Here is a 14643-nt window from a genome sequence, read left to right as displayed (position 1 = left end):
AAGTTTTGGATTAAATGGAATTTTTGTAAGAAACTCCTGATTTCTCTTGGTTGGCTCTGCCTGTGTCTGCACTGTTAGCCAGCTGTCCTGCTGGGGCTAACCAGCCCAGTGCTGTGCTTGGGTCTCCTCTCCTTCAAGCCTGTGAAAGGCTGCAGGGTCACTCTTACACTGCAACAATGCCAGTGAAGTATCAGAAGTTTCTTGAAGGGATCCAAAATGGTAAAATCTTCTGAGGTTTGGTCTTTTGTTACCAAACACATCTCTGTTGCATGAAAAAATCAAGAAACATGAGCTCATGTAACAGCAGTGTGCTGCACTCATTAAGGGCACAAACCAGCCAGGACTCTAAAAAATGTTGAATATGTCTAAAGCTGCCAACTTCATATTTTTGTCTTTTGAAATCTGCAGATGTGAGTGGAGTTTGCTTTGGCAGCAATTCTCTGCAGCTGACTGGGAAGCTTGTGGATAAAGTTGTTTCTGTGAGGTAGGTGAAGAAAAACAGTGAAATGAATAATACTGGATGGATGTTGTTGTGTATGAAAAGTGTGTTCTACCAGCAGGGTATGGTGGTTCTGCATGTGCAGTGCAGAGCAGGTTGGCAGGAGTTACCATCATACTGGGCCAGTGTGGGAATGGGGTGCCTTTCCTTCCAAGAGGGGCACTGAAGACTTTGAACCCAAACCCACATACAACAGAATCACAGAATATCTCAAACTGAAAGAGATTCATGAAGGATTAGCAAGTCTAATTCCCAGCTCCTCTCAGGACTATCTAAAACTAAGTGATATGACTAAAAGTGTTGTCCAAACTGACCCTGCCACCTCTACCTGGTCATGCTCTGGGTGTAAAACTTGTCCTTGTGTACTACAACATTTGAAGGCAGTCCTTGACAAACCTCTCCTAAATCTTTACAAAAAGTCCACATTTGTGGAATATACTTACTACTAGGATTTAGGTAATATTTCTAGTTAAAAAGCCATCCTGTCTTTCACTTAGCAATGAATCTGAGATGTACGTTCACCCCCAGCATCACAGTAACACCACTGTGGGGTCATATCTCTCTGGGTGGATGGCAAGAGCCCAGTTACACATAAATGTGTTATCTTCTCCTTTTGGGAGCTCATTTGATTTGTTCTGACCCAGGTCTCTTGCTTTCAGGGAGGAGGACATCCTCATCTCCATGCTGAGGCTGCTGGAGTACGAGCGAGCCACGGTCGATGCAGAAGGGGCCATTGCCCTTGCAGCACTGCTGGCAGGGAAGCTGCCTGAGCTGAAGGGTAAAAGGTACACAGCTACTGCCAACAGGGAACTGTGGCAAAAACGTGGGACTGAGCTCCTTGTCCTAGGAAATGGTGAAAATCTACTTGTTCTGTGGGTGAGAAGGCAGTTCCTGTCACTGAACTGGCAAGGGACTCATCGGTGGCAGAAACTTCAGACTGACAAAACCAGTCACAGGTGGTAAGGTTGTGTTGAACCAGACAAATGCCAGCCTGGAGACTTGACAAATCTTGTCCCTTTCCTTGGTTCTCTGATATTTGGTAGAAAGGCAGTTACAGCTCCACGAGGCATCATCACACCTGCCAGGACAGGGTCCTGCTCTTGTCAGCCCTTGTCTCCTCTGGTTCCCCTTGTGAGCCCAGCCCTGTCTGTGGTGGGACAGGAGCTGCTGCAGTGACCCAGTGGCTCCTACCCCCTGAGAACCATCCACACAGAGGGATTATCCTTGTGCTTAGTGCTGAACGTGTGGCTAAGTGCTGCCTTGCCTCTCAGCTTGAGGACTCAGCACTTAAGTGGATTGAGCCTTTGCTCAGGTCATAGTCCAGAATGTATTTAAACATACATGTCCTCAAGACAAAATAAAATTTCTAGAGCACAGCATTGTGCACTAAAATAGTGCTGAGGCAATTCTTCAGAAGAGGCTGACAGTGCACACAGAGCAGCAGCACATCTCAGTACAGCTAAAATAAAAGGGAAAATGCAAAGGTTTGGTCTCAAAGAGGTTAGGTTTGACTCTGCAGAGAGAGATTTTCACAGGCTAATCATGTGGCTCTTCACTTGCACTTCAAACATTTCTACACTCATTTTCTGGAGTTGTGATGAATTTAATAAATGGTTACAGAAAGCCTTGAAAATACACAGTCTGATCAGTAGGAGGCTGAAACTTAGAACTTCCAGGGGAGAATTATGTCAAATTTTTAAAACTTGAAACCTAGACCTAATTATCTCTAACAAAACTCAAATCTCCAGCAAATGCAAAATAAAAACAACATTTCAGACCAACTAATGCAGGCAACTCCTAGGCCTCCTCTACCTGCTCACAATGGATACTGAGAGGCAGGAGCCCTCTGACATGCAATACTTATTGAGGGGAGACCTTAGGCTGGTATTGAAACAGCGTTTATGATTTGTGGTTCCTTTAATCAAAATTCCTATTTTTCTGTCTGTTTTCAGAGTGGCAGTTGTTATATGCAGTGGAAACCTGGAACTGCATTTGCTGCAACAGTGCATAGCTCGTGCCCTGACCCTGGATAACAGAGTGTGCAGGTTTTCCCTTGTGATTTCTGACTGCCCAGGAGACATGTCAAAGCTACTGGATGTTTTGGCTAGGGAAGAAGCAAGGTAAATCAAACTGATAGTTGGGAAATATAATCACAGACTAGCACAAAGATTATTCAAGACTGGGAAATGTTTCCAAACACCTCTGAAGCAAAGTCTGTAAGTAATTAATTAATCAAATTTTTTTTATTGTTATATTGCAGAAAAGTTTTTATTTCCTTCATTTTTGTTCCAATCTGAAAGCACCTTTGTAGCATAGAATTGTGTCTAATTCAGAAAGAAGGAAAGACATTTATTCTCCAAACACTTACAGAAACTGTAGTGACAGGGAATTGTTGTGATCTTTAATTTGTCCCTCATTTGATGCAGGGTTTTGGATATCAAACAAGAACGCACATTTGTGACATCTGAGCTCTTCACTGTCGAGGTAAGATGAGATGCCATTTCAGTTTCTCTGATAGTACTGGCCTCCCCTGGTTTATTCTGTTTTCCTGTCTCTCATGCTTGTGTTGCAGTCCAACAGAGATTGTCAGAGATTATTTCCTCTGTGTTATACAGCTTGCCAAACACTTAGCAGGCATATAAATAACACAGGACCAGTTTGACCTGCTGTTGCACCAGCCTGTGAAGTGCTCCAGGTCTGCATTGCACTGCTGCTGGTTTGAGCCCTCCTGACTGTGGCAGGGTGCTGGAGGAGGTGAGCAAGCTGCAGCTTCCATCCAGAACTTGAAGAGCCAGCTGTGTAGGCTGGCTGTAATTGTCTGACCCGTTTGCCTTAAAGCAATGTAGAGAACACCTTTACTCTTAAGGAATCATTGTTTTTAACTAGAGACTCAGGTTTGTTTCTCATCCACAATGGCACAGAGGAAAGCCATTATTCCTTTGTCAGTATTGGATGCAGAAACAGTGAAGAGGTGTTAGCAGCTGATGGTGTCTCTCAGAAGGACCATTTGTCTCATGGAGTATCTCTTATATCAACTGGTTTGGCAAAGGTGTGGTCCTACTGATTTCATGCTGTCCAGGTCCAACCTGACTTAGTTTGAGAAACCTCATGTGGAAGTCAAATTAGAGATCTTTGCTAAACAGACTCATAATTGGGGTGCAGAAATGTTACTGGGTAAGCAAGTTCTTTCATTTTGGCCTTTAAATTTCATTTCCCACCTGGATGCAAAAGCCTGTCCTATATTTTTCACTTGCAGATATAAAGAAGAGGTAAATTAAAGATCACTATAGTACATGATACCATCAATACTCTCAAACATCTAGGACTTAACCCACATTGTTCTGCAGTGTGCCATGATGACAGGCCAGCTCACAGCTCTGGGTGATTTGGAGATAGCATGACACTCACTGCACCAGATGGATAAATCCCTCTGAGTGACTAACTTGGCTCTGGAAACACTTTTCACTGAAGGCTACATTCAAAAAACCTGCAACTCTTACAAAGTTTTCAATGCCATTTTTATGGAGTGAGGCTTGCAGGTTTTATTAATTCTGTTAAGCAAATTAAAAAATAAATCTTCTGTCTTAGGTGGGGGGTTTTTTTCTGTTTTTGTTTCTTTTTAGTTTTTAGTAAATACAGGCCCTGAATGAAAACAGTGCCAATGTGCTATTCTCTGCACTTTAAACACAATGAATTTCCACTGACTGTCCACTTCAAGAATCTGACAGTGTTGCACTACAAAATCGTTGAAGGAAGGAATTTGCATCCCTGTATAATTTAGTTGGATATTGGACTTGCATGATGGCTTTCAATCAGTCTGGGACAGGCTATTGGATAATTAGATGTGAAGAACAAAGTAGTGACCCAGACATACAGACCTCTGCAGGCAGCTCTGTCTGGTGACATCTAGTGAATTGTGAAGCTTTTTTTGAAAATTAAAGCACACGCAACCAAAGAGGGTAAAATATCGAGTTCATTTGTAAGCATCAAAATTAATTTTCTCAATCCAGGTGCAAGAAAAGTGCGTATTTTCATAGTAAAGCTAATATCTGTGAGGGATGTTTTGGTTTTTTCTTTGTTTTTCCTAAGAGCCAAAGATTTGTGTCACCAAAATATTGTAAGCATTTTTAATGTAAATCACAGCATATAAAATAAGGCATAAATTTAAGCCCAGACTAAGAACCAAAATTACCACTTTCTGTTGCACTAGTGGTAATAACAAGAAAGTCATTCAGACTTTAGTGTGTATTTCTGACTGTGGATATAGATTAGGTGTTTGACAGAGCACAGCAGCAAGCACAGATGCTGATTTGAAACACTGAATCTGTCCTGTCAAGATTATTGCCTCAGTATTTAATCATCCTTTTAGGTTTAGCCTTTTATTTCTAAAGAGAAACTTCTAGTCACTTATCAGGGTGATAGAGCTGCTTTGATTGGGTTTTTTTTTCATTCTAGTGAAATGTCTTTCTGAGTTAGTGTTTGCTCATCTAGTGCAAACTTGGAACACTCTGTGGGAAGATCCTTGCTGATAGTCTGATTTCATGAAAAAGTAAGGACTTTCTAAAATGAAATTTTATGTTCAAACTACACTTCTGGAAAAAAAAAAAAACCTTTTGGAACATTTTACTGGCAAAAATAAGACTTTTTTTTTTTTTTCCTTAAAATCTAAGGAAGGAATATGTCTATATTAGAGTAAGAATTGCCTTGTGCAGAAGGATCAGCTGCTTGTGGTCCTTGGAATATTATGGGAGTTTCTTTAGGATTCTGCCTGCTCATACCTCCAGTTTAGATTCTCTTCCCTTGTGATTTATTCTGGATCTCTTTCTCACAGAGGACTACACCCTAATTCACTCTGACCTGGCTGGTTAGAGAACTACTTCCAAAGTCCCTATATTGAAATAGAAAACTCTTACCAAGTCAGTCAAATAACCAGTCTGATAGGTTTCACATTTTACAGCTATTGAAGGAGGTTAGATGACTGGGAATATCTAGACAGCAAAAAGATCAGAACTAATGGAAAAAATCATCTGGTATCACCAGTTAACTGGATAGAGAGATCTAAAGGACTACCAAGCTACAACTTGCTGCTGTGAACTTCCTCTATTCTCCATCAGTGATATTCCTCAGATTCTATTGGGACAATTTATCACTTGCATTGCTTCCATCTGTAAACCCCTTTAAAACCATATAAGTCCCTTCATTTTCATATTACTAGTGGCTCAGAGAGAAGTCAATGAGCAAAATCAATAAACAGGTTAATAAGGGAAGGACATTCTTTGCTATGAAGTAGATTAGCACCTTGCCTGCTTAATATGTGTCTAATTTTTAGACTCGGGCAACCTAGTTGAAAAAAAAAAATTTAGCTCATCAATTTTCTAGAAAAGTCTTCTCACCACTGAAACTACAAGCTGGCAGGTCCAGGAGGGCTCTGTAAGGTCTTGAATTGCCCCAGCAGCTTTTCAGTGGGTGGTTTTGCACTGCAGTGGTGGCAGTGCTCTCCCTGAGCTCACTCCTCTCTGACATTCTGGGTTGTCTGGTCTGTTCACTTCAGACCTCTGGGGAGCTTCACTGTGCTGTGGTTTTGAAGAGCTTGCAAGAGACCAGCTGTAAAAAGAGCATCAGTTGCATTACTTCTCCCTCTTGTCTGTGCCCGAAAATGCTAAATCATAAATCAAATATTCCCTTTTCAGTAACATGACACATTCTCCCAGTGGTGCTGGAATTCCTGGCTTTGTGTGGTGTAATGTCTTTTTTTCTCATAGAGTTTATTCACCTCAGGCCAGAACTTAATAAATTATTTTAGTCTGCTCTGGTCAATTTGAATAAATTTGTTAGGGCCAACTTGCATTTTGTAAAGGCTGGAAGGGAATATTTTGGATTAGAGTGTCCAGTTGCCAACATGTGCCCTGTTATTGCCCTGTGAAGGGGGTACCTAGGAACAGGCAGCTGTACAGCTAAGAGGTGCAGGAGGATGCTATCATTCCCAAAGCATTTCCTGCATGACCCTGGGCAAGGCTCTGTTTCCATGTTCCACTCCCCAGCTGCAAAGTGGAGACACTGGGAGTGGGAACTTCAACACTCCATTTCTTCTGAGGCTCTCCAGAAGAATTTGGTCGTGTTCTTCAGTGGCATGGCACTGCAGCCTGGAGAATGAGAGCCTGGCCCTGGCAGGGTCTGGGTGTTCCTGTTGGATTAGTACTTTATGTAATGTGGCTGTAGCTTGTTCCAGCCCGTGCCCACCCACTGAATGCACCAATTGCCAAAAGATAAGGAAGGGCTCAGGTTGCACAACCAGCTGACAGCTGCTGCACTCTTCTCAAGCATTCCACTGCTCTGACCTTGGGGACAATCTGGCAGCTGATCCCCAAACCATCCACTGAGCTGCTGTTACCAAACAATCTGTAATGTGAAGCAATCTACACACTGTGTGTTTACCAAATAATTCAAAAAATTGCCCAGTTGTTGATTTTTTAAAAAGAAACCCCATTTTCTAAATATAGAACTGAAACCAGTATGTAGAAATAGAGTTTTCACTCTTAAGTCCAGTGACTTTCATGCTAACAAACCTATAATGTTGCTAAATGTGTGTATCATGAATGCTAAGTTATGCAAATCCACCAGCAGCAGCTTAAGATGATGAATATGATTTCTAGAATTAAGCAGGATACAAAGGTTCAATGGATGATTCACAGACATAAAGAACCACACTAGTTACTTAGGATTAGCTTTACATGGAGCCTGGAAAAGCACAAAAGACTGAAGTTTCTTCATTCAGCAGTACTACTCACAGTTCCTCTGCTCTCTGACATTGATTCAGCATGTCCACCTACTGTTTTTATTTGCACACACAGCCTACAGATAGTAGGTATCAAGGAGCTGAGAGACACACCAAACTAATTTTTAAATTCTAGGAAAATATGACCTAAAAGGCAAAGTGCCTCCATAATGAAAACTTGCAGTTGAAAGGGAGTACAGGTGCCTACCCTATTCAGCACAGAACCTCATAAATGTCTTCTTTTTGTGAAGTTATGGAATTTCCTCTCTTTGAAATCAGTGTAATTCCTAAGAGTATTTGGATTTATGCATCTGAATTTTGGTGTTGCACAGCAGTAACTTGTAATCAGTTTTTTCCTTTTTTTTTTTTTTTTAAGCCTTTGTTCTGCTTCCTTAATTATTTCCAGTCATTAAATAAAACCCACAAGCCATCCATATTCAGTGAAATCTCTTCTATCTTTAGTTATTGTAGGCCAGCTCTGGAAAAATATTCCTGACTAACCCCTGTGGCTGAGATGTATTTTTAGATTACCTGTTGCAGGGAATGGAACTTTAAATGCAGTAAAAGATCCATCTGGCTGGTCTTTGAATGTCTTTCTGGACCAGACAACTATTTATTTATTTAATCCAGCAAAGATATGATATGTAGGAGAGAAATTAATAAAATGCACATTTCTGATGTTGATGGGTTTGTGGGGGTTTTTGATACACAGAAAAGAAAGGTGTACTGTACACAGCTGACCCTGCAGACAATAAAAGCTCTGCAGGTTCAAAAATCCCATTAATAATTCTGAGGGCTTATCAATATGAAATTAGTTTAAAGTAAATTTTTCTCTAGTCGTCATAAGCTACCTTGTCAGGTGTACAAGAAAGATCAGGCAATAGGTTCTGTCATTTATTCCTAAATAAGACCATTTTGGGGCACTTGCTCTTAGGTCATGGATAGCTGCAACCTGCTACAGCGAGTGTTACTGGGGTGCTTCTGCATCCCACACAAAATATCACCTCACAAACCTCCCCATGAATGTGAGGGCTGCTCTGTTGGACACATGTAAATTATGTGTCCCAGGTGGAGCAAGCAAGAGAGCAGTTTGTGAAAGTACAACTGCAGTGTAAATTGGCTTAATCTAAGCAAGAAAGGAAAGTCTTGCCTTCCCTGCTGCTATCTGTAGCTGCCCTGAAGTGTTGTGTGATTCTCTCTTCACTCCTGCTGACCAAATGCTCTCCACTTCTCTCTTTGACAACTGTGAAAAATCAGGTGAATTTCTGGAGTTGTTTGTTATCACTGCTGTTGCTGCTACTGCTTTTATGACACACTACAGCAGAATATTTCCCATATCAGTTGCTGGCTGTGCTGCACGCTTAGCACAAAATGACAGTGTTTATCCAAACTGTTCACAATCTCTCTCCAGTCTAGTGAGGTCTGCCTGGTTTCCATCATGAGCAGAAAGGAAAGGGCAGAGAGGATAATTAGCCATAAATCAAAATGCTTCCCCGTGCTTGCTCCCAGGGCAGAGCAGCAGCTTGCTGCCAGACATTCAGGGCTGAATCTGACACATCAGGACTGGTTCCAGGAGCAGCAATTGATTTATTCAGGACAAAATAGGCATGATTACTATGGAAGAGGGAAAATCTTGCTTTTTTAAATTACAGACTCCATGTGAGATGTGTGTGTTCCCTTGAAGATATGGCTGCAAAGCTTTAAGGATTTTGTATGAACCCGGGGATGATCGATAATGAGTGTTTGGTACATTGACACTCTCAGATACTTTTCCCAATCATTGTGTTCTCTCTCCTTTCCTCATTATTTCTTGCCCTCAATGACTGTCCTTCTCTTGAGATTAAATCCCACTTTTTTGAAGAAAGAAATTAGCATCTAATTTGCATTCCAAAGAACCAAACAAATGTGCAGCACAAGAGGTGAAGAATTACAAGACCAGATCAGAACTGTGGCTTATTTCATGATGGATATTTGAGAAGCTGTAGCCAGCTTTCTAATTAAGTGAGATATGGCTATTTAGATTAACTTGGTATGTTAATGTTTTATATTTTCATTCAACAGTTTTGCTAAACGTTTATTGTTATTTCAAGACACTTCCAGAAAACATTAATTCGGAGTTCTTATTTAGACATGTCCTTGTAAAAAAATCAGAGTATTTTTTGCACTGTTGCTTTCCAGAAGGGATGCAGCTCTGACAGGGCATGTCTGGAGCAGCCCACCATCAGGTTATCATGGCTTGTGGTTTCTCTGCTCTCTGTAGATTTGCTTTTTCCATTGAACTCTGTAGTTGCACTGTGACTCATCTTGGGTCCTTTCCTTGCTAGATTTCTATGTTTCTGTGAGGTCTTTTTTCCATGTGGCACTTTCAACACCCGTGATTATTCCAGCAGGACTAGCAGAAATGGAAGTTAGCAGTCTCAAATGGTGAAGTATAATTTTCTTTTTGCACCTTTACATTGATGTCTCATCTTTGCTAGTGCCCAGGCTTTCAAGTGATGGGGCAGAGATGTGAATATGCAAAAAAGAGAGATTACAGAAAAATTGAAAAAATGCCATTGGAGTTATTATCTTTAGTGATTACATGACAGGATTTCAACAGTACCTGTGGAGGTAAGAGAAGAATGCAAAGAAACTATCAGTATTAGTTTTGCCCAAGTTGTTTTACTTAGCAGCAGAACAACCACAAAAGAAAACTAGAAGTGATGCAATAAGCAAACAAACACCAGAATGAAGCAAGAAGCTGTGTGAGAAGTGAAATCAGCCAATATTCTGCCTGATAAAGAGCTGGGGGATAACTCCATGACAGGTATGAGAAGGAGAATATAAGAAGCTTGAAGGATAGAGGCACTGGAACAAACACTTGCTGGAAATACAGAAATGTGGTGAGGTAGGAGTCAGAGCTGGGTGAGGTGGCAGCAATGCCACGTACATACCCCAGGGAACAGAAAAAAGAAGCTGCTAATATGTCTTCAGGCAGACCAAGAGCAGGGAAGTTCTTTGCCCAGGAGCCAGCAAGGGATCAGCCTGACTTGCTTAAACTTTGAAGACAATAAGCAGGGTTTTTGGAAGGTTTTATGGTCATGCAGATGGGCTGGAAGAGCCCCAGATGTCTGCAATGTCAGTTTTCTTACCTGCATAGAGAGTGGATGTGAGCGCCAGAGTTTTTATTTTGAACTGACTGTTTTTCTGAGTGTGTTTTAGGTTTAAGTTGGAAATGCCTTTGTCTGAGATTGCTGCCATGCCATCAGGAATGGTCCTAATTCTTTTGCCAGGTCATCTGCACGGTGGAGACCAGAGACAAGGTCCACACAGCCCAGCTGAGGAGCGCGCTCTTGGAGCGCTACCCCACCACGGCGTGGACGGAGCGGTGACGGGCACGGCAGCCCCTGACCAGGATGCTGCCAGCCCAGCCCTGAGGCTTACAACCAATGTTATCCTCAAAGATGAACACCTAGCAAATAGTTTCAGGGTATTTATTTCCTGCTCAAAATGTAGTTTTTGGGGGAAAAAGAAGTGAAACTCAAAACTTTAGTTTAGCTAAGGGAAGTTCGTAGTCTCTGCTGGTGTTGGAATTCCTCAATTCATTATCAGCTGGCTGCCTGGATTTTAGCTAGTTTGTAGAATCCAAACTGGGAGAAGGCATTTCTCTTTACATCTGAATACAGACCTCCCAAAGGTCTTTTGATTTTGATGTCCCTTGTTAAAGTAATGCAGCTCCTTCTGCTGGATTAAGCCACAGTACAAGTACAGAAATTTTCTGTTTCCAAGCCAGAAGCAGTTTTCTGTTTGCTAAATCTGCTTCAGGAGGTGCACACGAGTGTAGGGTTGAACACACTTCTGTTCTGATCTTTGCTACCACGTGAGGAAAAATTATGCTAGTAGACAAGCACAAACAGAAAACCCTTGGAAGATAAAAGCCATTATAATATTAATTTCTTCCCCAAGGGAAAATTATCCTATTGGCAAAATAAAATTCCAAGATATTTTACAGAAATTGAAAAAAAAGTATTGAATATGATTAGAGCTCATGAACAGAGCACAAATGTATTTCTTCCCTCTGCTTTTGAAGACTCAGTACAAAAAGTAGCAACTGGCTTGTGTTTCTATACAAAAAGGAGTCTGGCTACCCAGGTGAATTTTGTAATTAGCATTCCACTGATTATCTTAGTCTGTCTAAAACAGACTCTATCCATCTCACCTGACAGATTAAGTACACTGTTAATAGTGACATATATTTAAAGACCACAGGTTAATAGCCAAAGACAGTGCTGGGAGTACAGGAAGACTAAGTCTAAGTAAGCACATGGCTAATGCAATTAACAAAGAACACATTGACCCAAATACCATTTTTATCACTAGAGGCAGAGACCAACTAATAATATAACAGAGTGGGATGGCAAGAAATGTAAGAGAAGTTCAGGCCCTCTTCTGAATGTGCACACAACACAGTTGTGCCTTTTCATTTGGGCAGAATTTAATTTAAGCTCTGGGAAGACCTTACAGCACTTTCCAGTACCTAAAGGGGCCTACAGGAAAGCTGCATGGGACAAGGGGCAGTGGCTTTAAAAGTGAAAGAGGGTAGATTTATATTAGATATTAGGAAAAAATGCTTTACTGTGAGAGTGATGAGGCACTGACACAGGTTGTCCAGAAAAGTTATGGATGCCCCATCCCTGGAAGGATTCAAGGCCACATTGGCTGGGGCTTTGGGCAACCTGGTCTAGTGAACAGAACACAACAGGGAGATTGGAAATAAATGGTCTTTGAGGTCCCTTCCAACCCAAACCATTCTGTGGTTCCATGATCCATCTCTCTCTGTAGCTTATACAGGCAGGATGGGAAGAGAAGAGCAGCATTTTGGCTGTCTCTGTAGTATTATTTTTCTGGGAAATAATCTGTTTGCTCCTTCTTGTTGTAGTTCACAAAGTAGCAGGAGTACAGAGTCTGACAAATGGTGGACAAAAAAATAGAAGTTTACAGATTTGGTCTGTTTTTGGAAGGACCATACTGGTTTGCACATGGAACTAAAAATTATTGATGCCCCAATGGTTAGTTTTGTTCCCTTCTTGCCATCCAGAATGATGGGTATAGGCCTTGGTCTGTAAATCACAGCTGTGTCCTGTCAGACCAACTCCTTTCTCCATTCTCAGAAAAGTTTTAGAAATCTATATGGAAGTAGATGACAGAATCCATATTACATACTTGCTCCTTCCATTGGAACAAGAAATGAACCACATTATCAAAGATCAGATGTGGGGATGAAAACCCACTATCAATAAGAGTCTAATTACCCTTTCATGTATTTTGGCAAAAGTCTCAGGAAATTTTGAGGATTTCTCAGGTACCTACATGAGAAGAAAACGGAGCTTTATAACCAAAGCTCTCAGTAGTGGCCAACAGGTTCTGCTGTCTGGATATTTGGTTTAAAATTTTGTATTACCCTGGACTTTATTGTTTTAGAAGCTCAGAGCACTAACAACTTTCCAAATCAGTGGGAACTGCATTTAGAAGTCTTCACAAACCTGGGGTGAGGACATGCAGCAGATAGAGCAACCAAGAATTAATGCACTTGAAATCACTATATGATTTTGGAAATGTGTTTGGGGAGTGGGGAAAGAAGGTGATGTCCAGAAGGTGCTTAAAATGTCAACATCATATTTGCAGTTTGGTTTTATTTTTATTGTTTTAAGTATAAACATACTTTAAAGTGTTAATCACTCTTCAGTAATAAATACTTTATATATGAATATAATAATACCAGAGGTGTTTTTCATTCTATATTGCCTTTATTGAAGTCTCATTGGCTTAAAAGATAAAATGAAGATCTTCCAAGGGGAAAAAACAACCTCAAAATGAGACATTCAAATGAATGTGTGTTTGGAAAGAATAATGAAATATCTGTGCTGCTAACCTTTTCCTTTTTGAATTATGAAATTTATAATTATGAAATTATATAATAAGATATATGGCATTTCAAAGATCTAATATTGTGGTTTTGAATTATTTAAAGACGTATTTTTATATAGTGTTCTTATGTACCTTGAAAAATAACTTTAATAATTATGCACAAAATTCACTAATGGTTAAATCAGCAAAATGTAAATCTAAGCATTGTATTTATTTGAAAAATAATTAAAATTCTCCTATGCCACCTCAGCAATGAAAGATTTGTCATTCTCTTGATAGCAGCCACAGTTTAAAAAATCCGAGTTAATATTTTTCTTCTATCTGTCATTGACATTGGCTCAAAATCTGCACCATTCATGCACTAAGTTGTCTCCAGAGGCACAAGATGCCTTGACCCAGGTAGTGCCACTGGAGCTAAGCCACTCTGGGAGCTGTCCTAGGCACACACTGCTTGTCAGGACCACAACTTCTTCCCAGCACTGATGCAAACAAGGTGCATCTTAAACTGAAACAAAATCTCTTCCCACACTGATTCCTTAATTTTTTCAGCCAGGTCCTGTTACCTGGGGATTAATATGTAAATCTCTGCCAGCACGTGTTTTTCTTCACCAGGAGCAGTTCATCTCCCCAGGCAGGTGGCATGTCCTCACAGGCAGCCCCTTGCCTTCTGGCCTCTTGCTTTTGGGAGATCCACAACCTCCCCATCCCACAAAGCACTAAGTGCATTTGACATGTAATTGCTAAACTTTTGCTGGACCCAAACACAGGCACTGGTTTACTGAATGGAAAAGTAAACTGCAACACTCTGGGGCTGGGCTGTAATTCCTGCCAGTCATTTGTTGGATGGCCTTGGTTGTCCTGTCACTTTCTCTGTGGTTTGTTTAACTGTGAGCAGTCTGCCATGTATAGGGTGTTGAAGTTTGTAGAGTTTTCTTCTATTGCAAATCTTGCTTTCATGTGCTCCCAAACTTTTGCTACATCTCAAAGGAGGAGGAATCCTTCAGTTGTCCTCTCCTGACCTGATGAATTTCCTGTTGTTCAAAAGCACTTTTTAATTTTTTTTTTTTTTTTAATCTGCAGCAAAAACCGGTGGCAGGATTGGGAAAATATTCTAATAGAACATATTCTAATATGTTTTGAAGTATGTCAATCAACATCCCATACAGTTAAGCCATACAGCCTGTCAGTCTGAAGAAACAAAGAGTCCTTAAGGACACAACCAGATCAGTACATCTGAGTGCATCCACCCAAAGGATATGAGGGGCTTCTCCTGTGCTGTTGATGTCTGAAAGCCCCTAATCAGAGCAGGTACTCTGATTTACTTCTGATTTACTTGCCTGGTATGAGGGGGTGCAGGCCAGATTGCAACTACAAAAATCCCTATCTTCACTCTTGAAATTTTGGAGAAGGATGTAGTTTTCCATTTGCTAAGAGGCCTAGAGTGTCTTTAGAAGGACATTTT

General features: G+C 40.8%; 1 protein-coding gene across 4 annotated transcripts in view; it reads left to right on the top strand.

Annotated features, from left to right (window-relative positions):
- Positions 1 to 11870, top strand: part of LOC306804851 (L-threonine ammonia-lyase-like) — a 31378-nt gene extending 19508 nt beyond the window's left edge. For all 4 annotated transcript variants that reach the window (XM_079311960.1, XM_079311958.1, XM_079311961.1 and 1 more), the window contains 5 exons: positions 409 to 484; positions 1159 to 1284; positions 2452 to 2619; positions 2926 to 2983; positions 10547 to 11870. In XM_079311960.1, the coding sequence (XP_079168086.1) occupies positions 409 to 484; positions 1159 to 1284; positions 2452 to 2619; positions 2926 to 2983; positions 10547 to 10645 (527 nt within the window). In that variant the 3' untranslated portion in view covers positions 10646 to 11870. The remainder of the gene's footprint in view (positions 1 to 408; positions 485 to 1158; positions 1285 to 2451; positions 2620 to 2925; positions 2984 to 10546) is intronic.
- The last annotated feature ends 2773 nt before the right edge of the window (positions 11871 to 14643 follow it).

Source organism: Erithacus rubecula, assembly GCF_903797595.1.
Source record: "Erithacus rubecula genome assembly, chromosome: 9".
Taxonomy (NCBI): domain Eukaryota; kingdom Metazoa; phylum Chordata; class Aves; order Passeriformes; family Muscicapidae; genus Erithacus; species Erithacus rubecula.
This window is presented reverse-complemented; position numbering and strand designations above follow the sequence as displayed.